The sequence below is a fragment of the Silurus meridionalis genome, chromosome 2 (genome assembly GCF_014805685.1).
Source record: "Silurus meridionalis isolate SWU-2019-XX chromosome 2, ASM1480568v1, whole genome shotgun sequence".
NCBI classification, from domain to species: Eukaryota; Metazoa; Chordata; class Actinopteri; order Siluriformes; family Siluridae; genus Silurus; species Silurus meridionalis.
Genome location: NC_060885.1, coordinates 21,978,794 through 21,997,860, shown reverse-complemented (window position 1 = coordinate 21,997,860; position 19,067 = coordinate 21,978,794). Strand labels below are relative to the sequence as shown.

At 38.7% G+C, this 19,067-nt stretch overlaps 1 protein-coding gene across 7 annotated transcripts in view; it reads right to left on the bottom strand.

The window, feature by feature from the left end:
* Positions 1 to 248: 248 nt before the first annotated feature.
* The window catches only part of dctn1b (dynactin 1b), a 37,643-nt gene continuing 18,824 nt past the window's right edge, over positions 249 to 19,067 (bottom strand). For 6 of the 7 annotated variants that reach the window (XM_046867796.1, XM_046867756.1, XM_046867778.1 and 3 more), the window contains 20 exons: positions 18,879 to 19,038; positions 17,700 to 17,804; positions 17,259 to 17,450; positions 17,031 to 17,144; positions 16,777 to 16,929; positions 15,389 to 15,549; positions 15,144 to 15,312; positions 14,929 to 14,997; positions 13,649 to 13,861; positions 13,315 to 13,476; positions 8,598 to 8,729; positions 8,318 to 8,443; positions 8,089 to 8,231; positions 7,803 to 7,972; positions 7,472 to 7,483; positions 5,239 to 5,360; positions 3,600 to 3,786; positions 3,429 to 3,502; positions 3,256 to 3,345; positions 249 to 1,626 (listed from right to left, as the gene is read on the bottom strand). In XM_046867796.1, the coding sequence (XP_046723752.1) occupies positions 1,489 to 1,626; positions 3,256 to 3,345; positions 3,429 to 3,502; positions 3,600 to 3,786; positions 5,239 to 5,360; positions 7,472 to 7,483; positions 7,803 to 7,972; positions 8,089 to 8,231; positions 8,318 to 8,443; positions 8,598 to 8,729; positions 13,315 to 13,476; positions 13,649 to 13,861; positions 14,929 to 14,997; positions 15,144 to 15,312; positions 15,389 to 15,549; positions 16,777 to 16,929; positions 17,031 to 17,144; positions 17,259 to 17,450; positions 17,700 to 17,804; positions 18,879 to 19,038 (2,692 nt within the window). In that variant the 3' untranslated portion in view covers positions 249 to 1,488. The remainder of the gene's footprint in view (positions 1,627 to 3,255; positions 3,346 to 3,428; positions 3,503 to 3,599; positions 3,787 to 5,238; positions 5,361 to 7,471; positions 7,484 to 7,802; positions 7,973 to 8,088; positions 8,232 to 8,317; positions 8,444 to 8,597; positions 8,730 to 13,314; positions 13,477 to 13,648; positions 13,862 to 14,928; positions 14,998 to 15,143; positions 15,313 to 15,388; positions 15,550 to 16,776; positions 16,930 to 17,030; positions 17,145 to 17,258; positions 17,451 to 17,699; positions 17,805 to 18,878; positions 19,039 to 19,067) is intronic. The other variant, XM_046867762.1, reaches the window with a different exon arrangement.

Here is a 19,067-nt window from a genome sequence, read left to right as displayed (position 1 = left end):
AAAGGTTTCTCAGGCTGTAACTGTAACAGCGGCTGTTCTGAATGAGGCACTAATACCCTGCTCGGCTCCAGGAAATGAAAAAGGAAATGCCAAGATCGCGTACAATCTGATGAAAGCAGCTTTTTTAATCATGATCGTGGTTTCTGAGGTCGATATCAAACGCCGTTACATTCACTGCCCCGTATTCGTTGTTCACAAATGCGTTCACATTGTTAATCTATAGACGTGACGACACATGAAATGTCATGTCGCATCTGTTAGATGATCTTTATTCAGGTGTCACGTATCAAACACGTTCTTCAGGACGTCAATAAGTAAGCAACATTAGGCGTTTTTTTTTTTTACACAATAAATAGGTTAATAACTTAAGACAACATCGACTTACGTATGATCACTGGAATATTGACTATTAAATATTGAATATTGATCATACTTGTCTAACTGGTATGAATGTATTGGTCGTGTGCTGTTATGCAAGCTCGGATTTTCTCTAGACTACCTGTTCCCAAAAAGAAAAGAAAAAAACAAAGTAGCACATTAACCAGCTTTGGTTTAAATATTTAGAACTAGTTTTAAATTGTCTGAATCTCATTCTTTATGAATGGTTTTAGCCTCATAGTTAAAGCAAACATTAAGATTCAGATGCATGCCATTTTGTGTTTTTTTTTATGTTTTAGACAGTTTGCATTATTTCAAAAGCTGATTTTGGATTTTTCCTATAAAAGATGTTAAGCTATGCTTTTTTCTTTTTAGTTCTGCCATGCCAAAAGCTAGTGGATGACAAAAAAAGGACTGCAAAAACATGAATAATGCAGGGGGCTTGGTTAGCTTTTCGCCAAACCCCTGATCCCTTCTTTTTTTGGCTTGTAATAGATTTGGGCCAGATATAAAATTCGGAACACGTTTATATTTTAGAGCACATGTCTGCTTGTGTTACTCCCTGACGATCTGGAACGTCAGAGGTTTCCCTCTTTTTAACGAGAATGCATTGGGAATTATCTGATGGGTTGAATCAGGTTAAAGGAAACACACTGCTGTTTAGTGTTTGGGAGAAAATGATGCACTTGTGTCATATTGAAATCTGTTTGCAAGCTTAATATTTAAGGAGCAAATTGCTTTTTTTGGATTCATCCACTGATGTTAAAAAAAAAAAAAGTGCACTCAGTAAGTAAACAGTGTCCTACTAAAGCAAAAGGCAGTAACAGCTTTTAAACTGCATCCTATCAGATTTTCTAACGACTTATTTTGCTGGGCAACAAATATATTGAGTTACTGCCTTGCGCCCCAGTAGGAGGATGTGCTTGTCAGGCTACGAAGATGCCAAGGCAAAGAAACATTCCCTCCCAGTCCCTGCCATTCACAATGTTCACGATCCAGGTTTCCATATTTCACACAAACGCTTCTGATGGTGAAGCTAAAGCTGCATCTAGCGAAAGTGGGCCGGGTTGTTCAGGACGCGGCAGCAGGGCTCGTTCGTGCAGAAGGTTATTAAGTCTGAAGCAGGCGATGCACTCGCTGCAGCTGGTACTGGGACAGAACGAGACGGTGAACCTGCTCTTGCCCCCGAGTGCAAGGCACCATCACACGACCTACCAAAACTTCATCTTTCATCTTCTCCTCCTTAGCCTGGGAGAAAAACAAAGGTGAAATGGGAGGAAAGCAGAAACGAGAGGATGCTGATCAGGGTGGTGATTTCATCAATAGAACATATTTTATACATAAATGGTGTTTGTTTCCAAATTTTTTTTACATCTCCGATCGCAAATAAACCTGGTTTTATAAGGTTCTACCTACCACCTACTGTACCTACTTGCCTTTTCTTTTCCTCCTTCGGATACCACAGCTTTCGCTCGGATCTTGGCATGCTTGGCGGACATACAGTATCTTTTTGGATGAGTGCACATCAACTAAAACTCAACCCAGGCAAAACCGAACTGCTGGTCATCCCAGGTGATTCATCTCCAGGTCAGGATCTTAGAATATCTCTTTATAACTCTCTACTCTCCCCTTCAGCCACTGCTCACAACCTTGGGGTAACTATGGACAATCAACTGTCCTTCTCCTCACATGCTGCTAACGTGGCTCGTTCTTGTTGATTTCTTCTCTACAACATCCGAAGGATTCATCCATTTTTAGGAGCACAGGCTGCCCAGGTGCATGTTCAGTCTGTTGTCATTTCGAGACTCGACTGCTGCAACGCTCCGCTGGCAGATCTACCCCAAGTTCTTCCTCAACTGGTAGCTGCACATATCAAATTCAAAACACTGATGCTTGCCTACAAGGTCAAAAATGGACCAGCACTATCTTACCTCAGAGACCTCATCACACCTCATACTGCACCACGCTGTCTGAGATCCTCCAGCACTGCTCGACTGGTACCACCTTCTCTCAGGATAAGAGGTAAATATACTTCAAGGCTCTTCTCTGTTCTGGCACCAAGGTGGTGGAATGAACTTCCTCTAGATGTCTGAACAGCGAAGTCCCTGACTATCTTCAAGCGGTCTAAAACCTACCTCTTTCTGAAACACTTTCCAAGTTTGCTTTACTCAAAGAAAAAAAACTCAAGAGTTGTAGGCTGATTGATCTTAAATTGTAAGCTAGTGTACAAGTGTAGATTTTTTCATTGATAGAGACTCAAAGCCATTTTGTACGTCGCTCTGGACGAGGGCTTCTGCTAAATGCCACAAATGTAAATGTAAATCTAGGATGCCAATAAGATAGATGCAACAACAAAGCAGCTATTCACCAAGGTGTACACCAAACAGGCATAACGTTATGACCACTTGCCTAATATAGTGTTAGTCCCCCTTTTGCTGCCAAAACAGTCCAGACCCTTCGAGGATTAACAGCATTCACTTCTTCAGCAATTTGAGCTATAGGAGCTCGTCTCTTTGATCGGACTATACGTGCCAGCCTTCGCTCCCCACGTGCATTAACGAGCCTTGGCCGTCCTTCACCCTGTCGCCGGTTCACCACTGTTCCTTCCTTGGACCACTTTTAATAGATACTGACCACTGCAGACCGGGAAAACCCCAACTCAAATACTTACGCTTACCCATTTTTCCTGCTTCTAACACATCAACTTTGTAGACAAAATGTTTACTTGATGCATGATATATCCCACCCACTAACTGGTGCCATGATAAAGCGATAATCAGTGTTTTTTCACTTAAACTGTCAATGTTGTAATGTCATAACGTTATGCATGATTGGTGTATAATAACAGAAACGTCATGAGTCGTCTCAGTGTTTTACCTTTACGAATGAGGTGCAGGGGAACGTCGCAAAGTCAGACGAAACCTGAGCGCCAGGTTTCTGAGAAACCACATGCTCTGCCACTTCATCCTAAAGGACAGTGTGTGACAGGTCAGTCAGCAATTACATTTCACGATAATGATTTAGGCTTAAAGCTCTAAACCTGCTTTTACCTTCAGCCTGTCAAGAGTCTCCCCGAGAGACTGAAGCCTCGCTGTCTGCTCCAGGAGCTGGGCACTGGGGCTCACTGAACACAAAAATATAAACAGAAATATTCTCTATATTAATATAAAGAGTGTGTCAGTGCGGAGGTGTAACTGACAGAGCAGGCCAGGAACTCTAACCTGGAGATTTTCCAGTGATGTCTACGACTTTGATGTTGGCACTCATCTGCAGCAGAGTTTCCAGGAGCTGGTCTGTTTTGCGATAGAGAGCGCTGGATAGGACCTCAGGTCTACAACCTTCACGCCAGTTCAGCTTAGAAACGTTCAGCGGAGGAAGCGAGGATAGCTGAGCATGCATCTTCTCTGCCTAGATGCAATTGAAATGGAAATTATGGCTAATCAACTGTAATAACAAGTATAAGAAATGTAAATATAATGTGTCAGGAAATTGTCGATTACATATAATACAATATAACATACTGTACAACGTGATCTATATTACTATATTATCGCAGTAATTAACAATTATTTTTTTATTATAACGTCCAACATTGTGTCTGGTGCTTTTTTCACTATAAAAACTTCATTTTATTGATTTGTAATGATTTGCTTTCTCAAAAGACTTTATTACTATAGTAAATATTAGGGATGATAAAATTCACTGATTCTCATTTGTGCATCAGCATAAAAGTTAACAATGTGATGCGATAGCATTGGCATTTGTGTCGCGATGTTTTTAAAAAATATTTGCATTGGTAGTAAATGATTTATTTATATATAATTATTAGTAGATGCACTATATTTTTATTATTTAGAAAGAAACCAATAATTTGTGACCAATGTTTGATATGTAGATTGATTTCTCCTCGTTAAACTGTTTCTCAAGCGCATTCTCTCAGCACCGCTGTTGCTACGCAAATATGACGTATCACAACACTATTGAGACGGAGGCGTGTCCTGAGAGTCACATGGAATACAGTTTAACATAGCAGAGGTAGAGCTGCATCTTCCTGGAGACAGAACAGGAAAAGAAAGTCTGATTTTATTTAATCATTAAGTTAATTGATGATTTGCTGTCTGTCTGAAGCAGAGAAATAAAAGCTACAAAAAAATAATAAACTCTGTACCATATTAAAATGCATGACATTTTTTCCAATGCATCGCATTACATTGAATTGCATTTTGTTGAATTAAAACAAAATTGGATCGCACTGCATCGTAATCGGGAAAATCGGGTCACATCACATCGGTAGCTGCTTCATATGTATCTTTAATTTATTGTATCGTTGGCTATGCATCGAGATGTGAATTGCATCAACCTCAATTATCAATTATTATCGAGATGCACATCCCTAGTAAAAAGCATTATTATAGTATTAAATCTTCTTATCTGGCAGCTTAACCAATGCAGCCTCTTTTATATTGTCCCTTAGATTTTTTCACTAATTTGGTAACCTGCTAAAGATAAATGCTCACAGCGTTTTCATAGACATTGGAACTTTTCAAATTGCTGTTTATGCTGCGTAACAACTTCTTCCTTATACATGAATTTACAGACCTGAATGACTGGCTAGTTTTGCTGTGACTAAAAGGAAAGAGTGCAAATCTCCACGTCTAAAAAGACAGCATGTCTACGTTTGCCCAAATCACCAAACAGTTAATTGTGTTGCATCACAGTCTACTCCTACAGTGAAATGAGCAGGATACTGCCACGAGGCCTCTAGTTTAATTAGGCTTCCCTGGATTAGTGGCATTGTAACTGGATCTAAGTCCAGACCATGGTAACATTTCTGCAAAGTGATTTTGGTGAACAGAAGACCTTCAGTATGTTGTTTTCATTCTTCAGGTGCTTTATGCTGAGCCTCTGAGCTTCAATCTGCTGTGTCAGCAGTGGAGAATCTATCACCTGCACACCTCCTGCACCACACACTCCTACAGAACCTACACACATACACATACACAGATTACTAGAAACCCGTTGTCTCTTTTTAAAAGCATTTGGCAGGAACAGCGTTTTTTGATGAATGTGGATATTTTCGTGTATAATGTTTAATGTGATGTCAGTTCCATGCACTGTATAGAGTTTGACAATCATAAGAGCCATGCAAAGAGGCAGGGATTTCAGAGAGGCCAGAAGAGGAAGAGGAAAGAAGTGAGGTGAGTTCAAGGTGTGTCAAGCTATTATGCAAAACACCTACTATCATTCAGATCTATTTATCTTGAATCATTTCCATAATATATTTATTAATGTATAAATATATAATAATTCTTGTGAGGCATTTGTACCGTTTTATAATAGTTTAATAAAACAATGGAACCATGTTTATTTAGAACTAATAAAAATGGTTTTCTGTTTAACTGTCTTCCAATATTGTGTTTATTTACAGATGAAATTGTCATGGCTGTGTCTTCAATTTAAATTCTGAATGTCTGCTGCTAAGGAAATAGTAGACAATAGTTCAGTTCATCTATTGAAGTGAACTGATATCCATAGGAATATATTTGAGGTTCTATAGGATCTCACATGAGATTAAAAATGAAGTGAAAATACCGGTCACTTCATTTGGTTCACATTTATTCAAATGTTTTACTGCCTTTTTGGTCGATTGCAATTGAGCTTTATATGCATCAGTGTCACATTTTGTTATGATACCAGAGTCTTATTTTTTGTACTATGGCGCAATTGATGTTTATCAATTCAGGATGAACATTTTGATAAGAAGTCAGCTTTATAGTTGGAACTTCGAACTCGCTAATTATTTCATCCCAAGAAGCCTGAGTGCTTGACGGTAACCTATTCAGGTTTGAAATCCACCTTCATGTATTTTTGGGCCCAAACACTTTAAGGCAGTGGCAGGCCATCAGGGCCAGAAAGGCCTTCTCTAAACTCCATGTTGCTTGAAGCTGTTGCTTTAACCAATCAGATTGCGATTTGGTCACTCCGAGGCCAACTAGAAGGCGTCCGATCATGTCAGCATTTTCACATCCTTTGACTGGATGGTCAGAGTGCACTAGTCAGAGCTTGCAACCCGCAAACTGCACAAACTTAAATATATTTGTGTGGATTTAATAGCTGGAGAAGAAATTGATTTGTTAGGAGGATACAATTATATGGAAATTAAAAGATGAACTTTTAAAGAAAAGCGGGACATGAAAAGCACAAGTAAAGGTTCAAAACAGTTCTTAAACTTTTTTATGCACAATTTATACTTGTTTTTTCCCCATAGAATTTGCATAAAAACACACAATTTGCCTTCATTTCAAATCCCAAGGAAAACCGTAATGCAGAGAATCAATGCACAGAAATGCACAGAAACCCAGGATCATTTATTTGATGCCTGTAATGCAGCGCTCTGTTATATTGCGTTTCTCTATAATATTGATGGTGTCTCTAGCCGTGGCATCATATTGATGGTATTAAGAGATGGCAAGACACCCCTGAAGGTGTAAAATGCATGGCCTGCCACTGCATTATGGATAAATTCAATAGAAGTAAAACACCATTTTTTAGATACATCCAAAATGGGGGGGACCTTGTTGCTCAGAAAAACATTGCTGCCACCATCCTCAACGTACATTTTTGCTGTTTCATTGGCATTCCTTAATAAGTCTAAGTAATAACTTAATTACTTAATATGTATAACATCTATGGTGTGAAATAACTTTTGTTCTTATTTGAAATTTCCTAATTGTATTTGAAACTGCCACATTTTACTTTATGCTACACAGATCTTTGCTGATTGTCTTAGCGGTTTTTAAGTATCGATATGCCATTGCCGAAGTTCTTATAATCGTTGTCTTCTTTTCACCAGTTAAATCTTACATCTCATAAAATAGCTTTTCCAAACAACCTTATACAACTTAATGGCAGCAGCATTTGTAACATGTGTGCCCCATTTGATAAAATTCTCACAATTCAGAGAATGGTTGCCAAATCAGATGGAAAATAAAAACCCTGTAATGGAATGTGTGAAACTCCAGCAAACCCTTTTTGCATAATGCTGTGACATACAGTACAGATCACAAAGTAGCAAGAATTGTATCCAGTTTACCTTTCTGATCCTCTGCATCGGGAGAGAGACAAGAAGATACATATTAGATTTGGAGAAAGAAAAAAGTAAAAAATGTATGATAGTCTGGGAAAACTGGGTTTTAATAATGATGGAAAAAACACCTAAATATATGTATGCTTATTTATATATAGCTTACATACATTCTGCCTAATATTTCACATATACATATATAGACTTTACAATGTTGTATTTACTCTTGATACCACTAATAAGTTAATATCATTATCATACATACTTTAGACTGCCCTAAAAATGTATTTTATTTCACTTCTTATATAGATAATTACATAAAAAAATTATTTATACTTACCAGTTGTGATGCCACCAGTCACAATGGATGCAATGCCAGAGGCAGGACTTCCCCTGAGTCCCTCAATGGTCAACTTTGATTGGCTGTTTATCCTTTGCCTCAGCTCTGTTTTCTCTGCCTCGAGTTGGTCTATATCAGCCTGAAGAGCATCCATGGTCTCTTCGAATTCCCTATACACACACATAGACAGAGATGTGTGACACAGAGTACATTTGGTCAAATAATGTGTGAAAACAAGCTTTTTTCATTTAGCCATTATGTGTTTGATATCATTCAAAGCTCTTACTTCTCCTTTTTCTTTAGGATGGCCTGAGTCTCATCCAGAATAGTCTGGATTTTCTCCACACGTTCGTCTGCATCCTTTGATGAGCTGTCTAGCTTCTTCTCTAGAAGACTCAGACGTACATTGGCCTCGCTTAACTCTTCACCCTGCACAACAGCACAACATTAGTCACCTATACATGTGCAGCGAAGGTATGTGAGTATACTGCAGTCTCTTTCAAGAATGTGGGTACCTTTATTTTCAGGGATTTCTTAAGCTCTTTGATGACAGTCTCTCTGTCTTCTAATTTCAGACCAAGTCCCTCAGCATCTGTGATCTCTGCTCTCAGTGCAGCTGCTCGCACCTCCACTGGAGCCATCTACACCAAACACACATTGTACATCTCTAAACTTTGCAAAAAAACATAAAAATCTGAATTGGAAAATGGTTTCCAGTGTTTGTCTAGAGCATATCGGGCCTAGCTGTAAATAATGAATTGCTCTGCAGACATAAAACTGTGGTTTGAAACTCACTCCGGTATGTGGCTTCTCAGAGTCATACTCTCCCTCCTGCATAGCGGTGGCCATCTTGTTCATGGTAGCGATGATAATGCTACAGGACTGGCGCAGACACTCATAGAGGTTTATACCCTGAGAGCCGTAGATCTGAGCAAGCAAACAGAACACATAAAAAAAAAGGACATTTTTGAAATACATAATATTTCCTCAAAAAACACTTCCTGTGTCTTTTAGAGCTCTAAATGATTTTCTAAAAAAAAAAAACATAAGTAAGGATCTTTATAAAACATTAAAAGGTTTCGTTAATAAGTTCATTTGATTGATACGATTAAAAGTTTTTCATACTTCATGCATTTCAATAATACACTATATGGACAAAATTATTGAGACACCTGTTTTTTTCTGCTATATGTGGTCCTTCTCCAAACTGTTACAGAAAAGCACACAATTGTGTAGGATGTCTTTGGGTATAATACAATTTTGTGGTCATTTGAGCAGCATGACAGTGCCCCTGTGCACAAAATGAGCTCCATGAAGCAGAGGTGGCAAAAGTACACACATCCTTTACTTAAGTAGAAGTACAGATACTCATGTTTTAAAATACTCGGGTAAAAGTTGAAGTACTGATTAAACTTTTTTACTTAAGTGAAAGTAAAGAAGTTTTGGCTCTGACATGTACTTAAGTAAAATTAGTTATTACTGCTACCTGTTTTAGCTGTTAACTGGACCTCACATCATAGATAGATGGATGGATGGATGGATGGATGGATGGATGTGAGTGAGTGAGTGAGTGAGTGAGTGAGTGAGTGAGTGAGTGAGTGGTGAGTGAGTGAGTGAGGAGTGAGTGAGTGAGTGAGTGAGAGAGAGAGAGAGAGAGAGAGAGAGAGATAGATAGATAGATAGATAGATAGATAGATAGATAGATAGCTAGCTAGCTAGCTAGCTAGCTAGCTAGCCAGCCTGATAGCCTGATAGCCTGATAGCCTAGTGGGTTAATGTCAGTATCCCCACAAGGATGAGTTTGAGAGTTTGATTCCTGGTCGAGCTGGTTGCTGTGTTGGTAAATAAAACTTCTGGACCTTGTCCCCTTGGATTAATTTCCTGATTTCTTGGTCTTTAATGAAAGATAACTCCACCAAAAAAAGCACTTCTGTGGTAGCTCAGTGGGTTAAGGCTTGTGCCTGAACATGGTCCTTAATATAGTCCACGCTGGTGATAAGGTTTCAAAGCCAGTCCTACATGCCTTCTTTCTTACTGCGCTAGCATTAAACAAAGTATAAACCCTCCAAAAAGCACACATGCTTTTCAGTAGTGGTCGCTCAGTGGTTTAAGGCTTGTGCCTCATCTAAACATGCTTCCCAGTCTGATCTCTTCCATGGTTCAGTGGGTTAAGGCTAGTGCTAGTGCTAGGGTTTGAATCCTGCTTTCTGCCTGCTAGTTGCGATGTAGGTTATGGTCCTGCTTCCTAAATCTTTCTTTAGCTTTATATTCTTGTGTTGATGGTTTAAAGGTAGATAGACCTGCTCTAAACAAAATTCCTGGCCTGTCTTCCCTGATGGTTCAGTGGGTTAAATCAGGTTTCTTGCTTTTGGTGGGGTTCAGGGTTCGAATCCTGCTTTCTGTCTGCCAGTCACGATCAGGATTCACTTCCTACATCTTTCTTTAGCGATATATTTTTGTTTTTAATGGGTTGAAAAGAAAGATAGACCTGCTCTATATAAGCTTCCTAGCCTGTCCTCATCAATGGTTCAATGGGTTAAGGTTGGTATCTTGCTGGTGGTGGGGATCATGGTTCAAGTCCTGCTTTCTTCCTGGTTTTTACAATGTGGGTTCAACTTGTGCTACTTACATCTGTATTCGCTTCCTACATCTTTCTTTACTGTTAAATTCTTGTGTTGATGGTTTGAAAAGAATGATAGACCTACTCTAATCAAGCTTCCCATCCTGTTTTTTTCTGATGGCTTAGTGGGTTAAGGTTGGTACTTTGCTAATGTTGGTGGTCAGGGTTCAGACAGGGTTCTGTCTGCTAGTCATGAGGTAGGTTAAATTCCTGATTCCTTCATCTTCATATTCTTGTTTTGATGGGTTAAAAAGAAAGATAGACCTGCTCTAAACAAGCTTCCCAGCTTGTCCTTCCTGATGGTTTAGTGGGTTAATGCTGGTGCCTTGCTAATGGTGTGAATCAAGGTTCGAATCCTGCTTTGTCCCTGCTAGTCATGGGTTTGCTTCCTATGTCTGTCTTTAGCATTATATTCTTGTGTTGATGGTTTGAAAGAACAGATAGACCTGCTCTAAACAATCATCGTAGCTGGTCCTTTCCGATGGTTCAGTGGGTTAAGACTTGTATTTCGCTGTTGGTGGGGTTCAGGGTTTGAATCCTGCTTTCTGTGTTTCTGTCTGGTCTGAATTTCTTGCTTTGAAGCATGAAACAAACGATAAACCCCCCAAAAAAAGAAGGTGTGTTGTGGGACTTGATGGCTTTGTGATAAAAGCCTTGCCTCTGAGCTCAGAGGTTGCTGGTTTGAATCTGGCTTGTCTCCACACTGGGTAAGCTGTGTGGAAAGTAGTTTCTGGTGAGCAATGAGGTAGTTGGCTGTGAATACTGGCTGCTTCCAGCCTCAGAAAAAGTGAGGGTGATAGGTTTTTGGCAGAATTTTTCCCTATATATGCAAAACTAAGTCAATACTTTTTTGAACGTTTTTGCTTCATAAGCCCCTGTTTTCAGCTTCTCAGACACCGGGGGGGCAGATGCCCGGATATTGCCCCCCTGCTTCAGGATATGCCCTCCGAAACCACATCCAACCGTCCACGCAGCCATTTCTGACACCTTCCTTACTACGGCCACCGGAACCTTCTACACACTTAACTTTGAGCCCTGGCCGGGGTTTGAACCGGCAACCTCTCAACCCAGAGGTAAAGCTCTTCCAATTGAGCCACAGGATCTCCTGAAGAACCTGATTTTTAGGACCTTTTTTGTTTTTTTAAACTTTTAAACGAATTTAAAGGAAAGCTAAGGGGTAGGAATCGAACCAGGTGAGTCAGATAGTAGCGACCACTTCACTGACCATTACACCAACACAGGAGAGGCAAACAAACCTTTGCTTATTGGACTCTTGGCTTTTCTAAAGTTAGGAGACCAGTGTTTTCTCTTAGATCATGATGGTAGAGGGTCAAAACTTCTCCTTCCTGTACATTCTCTCAGTAACTCGAAGTCTTTGAGAAGTGACTCAAGTACAAGAACCACATCTCCAACACCTGCACCACTGATATACCATGATTTGCCAGCAACCAATTTTAATGATCTTTCATTGTTCTGATTTTAAAAACTTCTTATAATGTTCAATATGAAACTAGAGGTTAGAATCGAACCAGAGAAGTCTTTCATCATAGATCACTAATGGCATTACTTCAAAACTCAAAACTTTGTTAGACATGTAAATAAGCAGGAAAGACAGAGACAAAGACAAAAACACAGACACAGCTTTAGAAAGAGTAAGAAACAAATAGAGAGACAGCAAGAGAGAGAGAGACATATATAGTGAGACAGAGACATTTACTAAAAGAGACACAGAAACAATTAGATAGAGAAAATAGAGAGACAAAGATAGCGAGATATAGCCACTTCCTGTTGGAAGTGTTTATCCCGAGCGACTCTTAATGATCTCATTTACTAAATGAGCAGTAGTGAGTTAAGGGCTTGCTCAGATGCCCAAAACTGGCAGCTTGGAGAAGTTAAACATGTATCATATGTACAGCATGTGATATGTATGTAAGCATATGTACAGGGATTAAATATAAAGGCTATATCATTAAGAGCCTTTGCTATGTTTCCACACGGACGGTTAATGAGGTGATACCGGAGAAAATGCACCTCTTCAAGTCAAGTCAGGAAGCTTTTATATTTATAAAATTATAGAGATTTTACAGATTTAAATGATGTATTGTTTTTATCTGTACAATCAATAAAGACAACAATTTAAGTTTGTGTCGCCATTATGAGGGAAAAACCCACAAAACGCCACCCAGAGGGTAAATTGTGAGAATCATGGCGGATTATGGTTGATTTGAGACTCAGAAATAAAACTAAAGTTTATCTGGAGAATTTATTTATTTTATATCTAAGTAAAGAAAGGAAAAAGTTTCGTGCCGTTTAAAATCATTTTAATTTTGACAGCCAAATATATATACGCATGAGCGATAACAACGACCGCCGTGAACCAACATATACCAACAATAACGGACAGTGAGAGCGTGGACGTTTAAATAGGAGCTGGTGATGATGCTAAACGAGCACCAGATGTGCGCGATTGAAGCCGGAAGCTTCAGAGAAAGCGGCAGAGAAAGCACCTGACATGCTGAAGGGGGAATCTAGTAGAACATCTTCCCAGAAGAGTGGAGGGAAATATAAAAACAAATTGGGACTAAATGTGAAATGCACTGCTCAAAAAGCACATACCATACTTATGACCAGGTGTCCACAAACTTGTCAATATAGTGTAGTTACGAATGAATTTCCTTTTTTTGGGCAACATGTTTAGTGGGTGCCTACTGATATTACAAAATATAATGTATTCAAATATCTAAAATCTGGCTGAAAATAAGAATGAAACAAAACTACTAAAACAAAATGTGAAACAAACTTCAACGTTAAAACTATATTCACACTAACTCTCTCTCTCACTCACTTATCTATGCTACACACAGACACACAGAGACATACACATGCACTGACCTGTTCAGCTGCTTTGAAGGCCATGTCCTCCAGTTTAAGCGTTGGCAGCCCCTCATGTTCACCGAGTGGCGCAATAAGCTGAGCTCCTGCTGCAGCCACCTCCTGCAGCACAGCATTCAGCCAGGCCAACTGCCTCCTGCTTTCAGCCAGCGTTTCACTTACCTGTAAACACACACACACTACATAAAGCCATGTCTGTCCACTTTATACATGAATATGGATTAAATGCATGCATTGTATGCAAGTTTTATCTGAGGTGAACAGTCATACATAAGAGATTTTTAACTGTGAATGAGTGCTAGCAAAAAAATCTGTTAGTATTGAGTATGTGGACCTGAGGCCCAAAGTTGAGTGCAGCAGGAATGCCTGGCGCATCGGTGCCCGGCATGCGGCGGCGAATCTTCTTGCAGAACTGGCGAATGTCGCTACAAGAAGTGTCCAGATCTTTAAGCAAAGCACAAAACGGAGTTGCTTCCTCTCCTGCCTGCAGAAAGGCACGCAGACGACCCACTTCCACCGCCATGCAGTCCAGAGCACTCTGAGTGAACTGCAGAGATTCAGGGATGTGTTACTAAATATGTTTTCTAGTCCTCCGGCTTATGGATTTTGTAGTCAATGACATAATATATTAACTGTTTTTAATATCAAAGTGTATTCTAAGCAATATTCATGCACAACATGTAAAAAAACAATTCATATTTTCTTAACAACCCAATAAAGCTACAGCAAGTGGACTTGACAATAAATCATGTATGTTTGTTTAAATAAAAAGTCTGATAATTGTACCTGTAATGTCATACTGTATGTAAAAATATCGGTGTTGAAACTGTACACAAAATTCTCGTTCCAGTACACACCTCGATTTTTAAGTCACGGTTCGGTAAAATTTTTATACAGTTGGGGGAGAAATGCAAAACATAAAATTGCTTGTATTTTTTTTTTTTGTGATGAACATTTGAACAGTTAAATTTTTTTTAAACAATTGTAAATCAAATGCCTGTTTGGTTAAATAATATATAAAATAATATTTTATAAAAATACAATTTAATAAATGAAATAAATGCAATAAACATACACTTGTATAATAAAATAAAATAAATTAAATAAAATCTCATAAATGGAAAATTTTAATTCAATAGTTTATATTCGGTGAGCCCTTTTGTGTAATAAAGATGTGCATGTAAATGTTTCTGTTTTACATTTAATATTTAATTTTCTAAAGATGTCTTCCACCTAATTGTTTTACTTACAATATTTCTTAAACAAATGTCTTATATCCTTTCCTATTCCTATTCCTTTCATCCTTTCCTATTCCTTTCATCCTTCATTCATTCACTCCTTTGATATGTGTAATTGTCAAAATTTTCTCCTTTAAGAGAACTTCTTGCCCTAGGAACCTCATGAATATTGTACAAAAACTTTTAACATTCGGTCCCAGAAAATGCTTAAGTTTAAATATGAGTTGGTTGGTGGCACCAACACACACACACACACACACACACACACACACACAGACACACACAGACACACACACACACTTGGCAGTGCAAACTTGGCGAGTAGCACTGTTCAGTGGAGAAAAGCTTTTAGATTGATTTGGAAATAATGTCTTACTTTTATATGGTCAGCCAGCTGCATGGTGCAGTTCTCCGCCTGATTGGCTAGATGAATGCTATAAAGATGCTGCAGACACAGAACAGAACATAATGTGTTTTATGATATATATATGCTCTTGTGCCATGCTGAGTGTCTATGATATGGTAAATCTATATACTGCATGTATATACAGTGTATATATATCTTTGTGCATGCATGAAAGGGAAAAATACCTGATAATATTTAATGGCCTTAGTAAGTGGCTCCACATTCACAGTTTCATCCAGTTGATCCTTGTGCAGCAAATCGATGAGAAAGTCTAAAGAACGCTCATGCACACTCATCTCAGAGTAAAGGGAACCCACTCGCTTATAAACCTCCACGTTACACTGATTAAGAGCACTATAGGGGGAAAAAAAAACATTTAGCACAAGCAAAACAATGGATTTAATAGGATAGTTGGATTATGTGTACACACTATTCATATTTGTGCAGCGTTGCCTGCAGCAGACTCAGAGAATAAACAAGTCCAGCAGCAAAGCTGAGCTGCTCTCCCACTGCCCCTCTCATCCCCGGTCTCTGAGAGCTGTTCTCTGTCAGATCAAACTTCTCCTGTGCTTGTTTGCTGATTAGCTCTGCCTGTAACACACACCAACACACACAGAGCACATTAATACAGAGGATCAGAGACCACTTCCAGTGTAAAAATTAAACATGCCCAGCACTTATATAACCAGCAGCACACACTTTTCTGTAGATAATACAGCAGTTGGATTCAATACGGCATATTTGTTCTAAAATTCACTTCTAAAGGATACAAAGCGAGACACAAATATGAAGACATGTTCCATTAAAGTGACCAGTCAATTATAACTTCAATAGCTGAATAATAATAATAGAAAACTATATCCACTTTATTATTTAGCAAGCTCTTCATAGGAATCTAGACCTTCATGTCAATAATCAAATGATAAACCAATGTGTAAAGTATTTAATGTACTTTGTTACTGTACATATTACATTCAGTTGTTGGCTACTTTTTAGTTTTACTGAGTATCAAAAAGTAACTTTTATTCTCTACTCAACTACATTTAGGATTCAATAGATGTACTTTTAACTCCACTATATTTCAATTAACAATGAGCGTTACCGATTACATTGTGCACCTCTGTTGAAGATGTCTTTAAGGCTCAAAACTCCCCTGCTCACGTCTGCTGCCTATGAGCGTCTTTTTAGCACCACTGGCCTCATTTTCAGTCCAAAAAGAGCTCGAATATAGTCCAGACACTTTGAGAAACAGCTTTTGTTGAAGTTGAATAAAAAATATTGTCTCTCTCTGAGACTGAGAGGTGCATCAAATCAGTCAGGCCTGAATATTATTTTTATCCAAAATGATTTACATTTATTTTATTTATCTCCAAATACTAATGGTTCTTAAAATTTTTTACATGATACAGTCATTTTATTTGTTAAGTAAAGATCCCTTTTTTAAAGATTGCTTTACTACTTTTTTTTTTGAACGACTTGTTTGATCTTTGCTTAATTATAGTGACTTTTCACTAACGTGTCTTGGTGTTGAGGACTAGTCAAATACTGAGTCAAATACTCAAGTACTGTTCAAATTAGCTACACTAAGACTTTTACTCAAGTCATATTGGAATTGGTGACTTAAGTACGTTTTGCAGTAATACATCTATACTTCTACTCAAATATGATTTTCAGGTACTCTTTACACACAAACACACAAACCCTAACCCTAATAAATCATAAAAGCATTCAGTCTATACATACAAACACACACACACACACACACACACACACACACACACACACACACACACTAGTGTACACTCACTCAGAGAGTACCTTGCAGACGAGTCTGGGAATGAGTAGCAAGACGAGGATGCAGTCATGGTCTCCTCCATGTCTCAGGAAGGACTCGGGCATAAAGGTAGTGAGCAGAGCCACCTGTCTGTTCGCCTGAGTCACTTCCATCTTACGCAACTCCATTTCAATGGCCTGGGATAAAACACACACATATACACATGTACCCACCAACACAGACAAACATCAAAAACATTTTTGAGTGTGTCATGTGTGTGCATGTCTTAGGTATGAACCTTTGCGTATGCCTTGGTTTCTGCAAACTTGATCTTGAAGTCGAAGATCTCGGCAGGTTGCTGCTGCAGCTCAGAGTTGGCCTCCTGTTGGCTCATTAGCTCTCTGTTCACTTCCTACATACAGACACTTTCAAATCAGCATCTTATCTCTTCCTCTAATGTTTCTTCAATTGCTTCAAGTTCAGAATTCATTTTTTACTAAAGATGAGTGTGAGGAGGCTGCAGCACCTGAAGGTGTGCGGTCAGCTCTCTGTATTTCTGGATGGTGTGTTGGTAATCCGCCATAGTCTCTTGTGCTGCTTCCACACGTTTCTCCGCCTCCCGCACGCTGGCCGCACTCAGATCCAGCTGCTCCCTCAGTTCCAGCTCCGTCTCTCTGGCGTTCTCCTGCAGCTCGTCATTCATCTCATTAATGGCTTCCTACAATAAAATACATGCACATTTAGACATTCCATTAATTGGACAATTTGTTAGTTAGCAAGCTGAATTCTGGGATCTTATATATATATATATATGAAAGATATTAAACTCTCACAAACACGTGTTAGCAGGTGAGGTACAAAGAAAGACTTTTTGTTTTGGTCAATAGCACATTTTTTGTTTAATGGACTGCTAAAGTATATAAGAATATAATTTCCTTCCTTCTGCCAGTACAATGTGTTGACTCACCAGGTCAGTTACAGCCTCTCTGAGCTCTCGCACTCTCTCTTCCAGATCCAGGTTACGCTCAGTGAGAGTCACCACCATCTCTTCAGCTCCAAGAGCTGCATCCACCTACAGCGTAAACACATGTCTTACATATTAAAAAACCTAATGATCGAGTAAATTGTGCATTGTTAACTTTAATAATTTTTCCATCTCATTCAGTTCCATTAAATCATGTGCTTCACATGATTTGAAAAAGTTAATTAGAAGAGTGGTCAACTATGAGGCGGTATCAAAAGATTTTAGGACTAGTTTTGTAAAACACCAGAAGATGACAGCACAAGGCTTCACGCACAGTCACGGGGAGCACCGACCTTCATAATGCTGAAATACATCATCTGGCTTTGCAACTGGTGCTATTTTGACCATGGCAGTAACCACATCTGCTGTTCTGACCATGCGCACACCCTGTCACAGAGCTCTTCTCAAACAGAGATAGCCTCGAAACCTTTTGATACCACGTCGTATATGGAAATTTTATCAGAAATCATCTAGATTTAAATGTATTAAATTGGAAAGAATACTGTTGGAAAAACATTATTAGATATTTTAAAACCCCAGTACAAACACAAATACAGTAACAACTCTCCAAAATGTTGGGGAAAATTTGGATGTAATAAAGTTAACCATTACCAAATATTCCGGGAATATTTACATATTCAAGAATACTGAAAATACAAAAACTTTTTTAGGAGACATACCTCTAGAGAGCAAATTGCAGTATTTTTTACTGAGTATGTCCAGATATTACAAAAAAGGAATATGAATGCATTATAATATTTTTTGTTTTTTGTTTTCTCATGATCCCTACAAAATGAGTTGTTTTGTCTTGATCGCTACTTAATTTTCTTGTGACCTTGACACCATGTGTCCGCTACCACAAATAGTTATGGTTATTATCCATGAAGCTGCCTCTAGAACGTGCTCTTATTCCGAATACACAGAAAAATTATGCACTGATCTCAAGGAAACAATGTTAAGGTCGAGATCACGAGAAAATTAAGCTATATGATTATACTGAAATTAATGTTTAAAATAAAACAAAGTGGAAAAAAAAGAAAAAGTTCCATTAGTGGCAGTTATTCACACACTTCTAATGTGTTTCCCATTTCTCTAGGTGAAGGTGTGGGAGGCTCAAAGCACCTGTTCTTTGAGCTCATCTATAGTCTTCTCTGCCACCTTCATTTCCTCTTGTATTTTCTCCTTCTGCATCATCATTGCCTCCAACTCAAAGTTCTTTTTTTCCGCCTGCTTCTGAAGTTTTGAGTGCTCCTGTTTCTCAGAGGCAGACAGGTCACGCATCCTGACACACACACACACACACACACACAC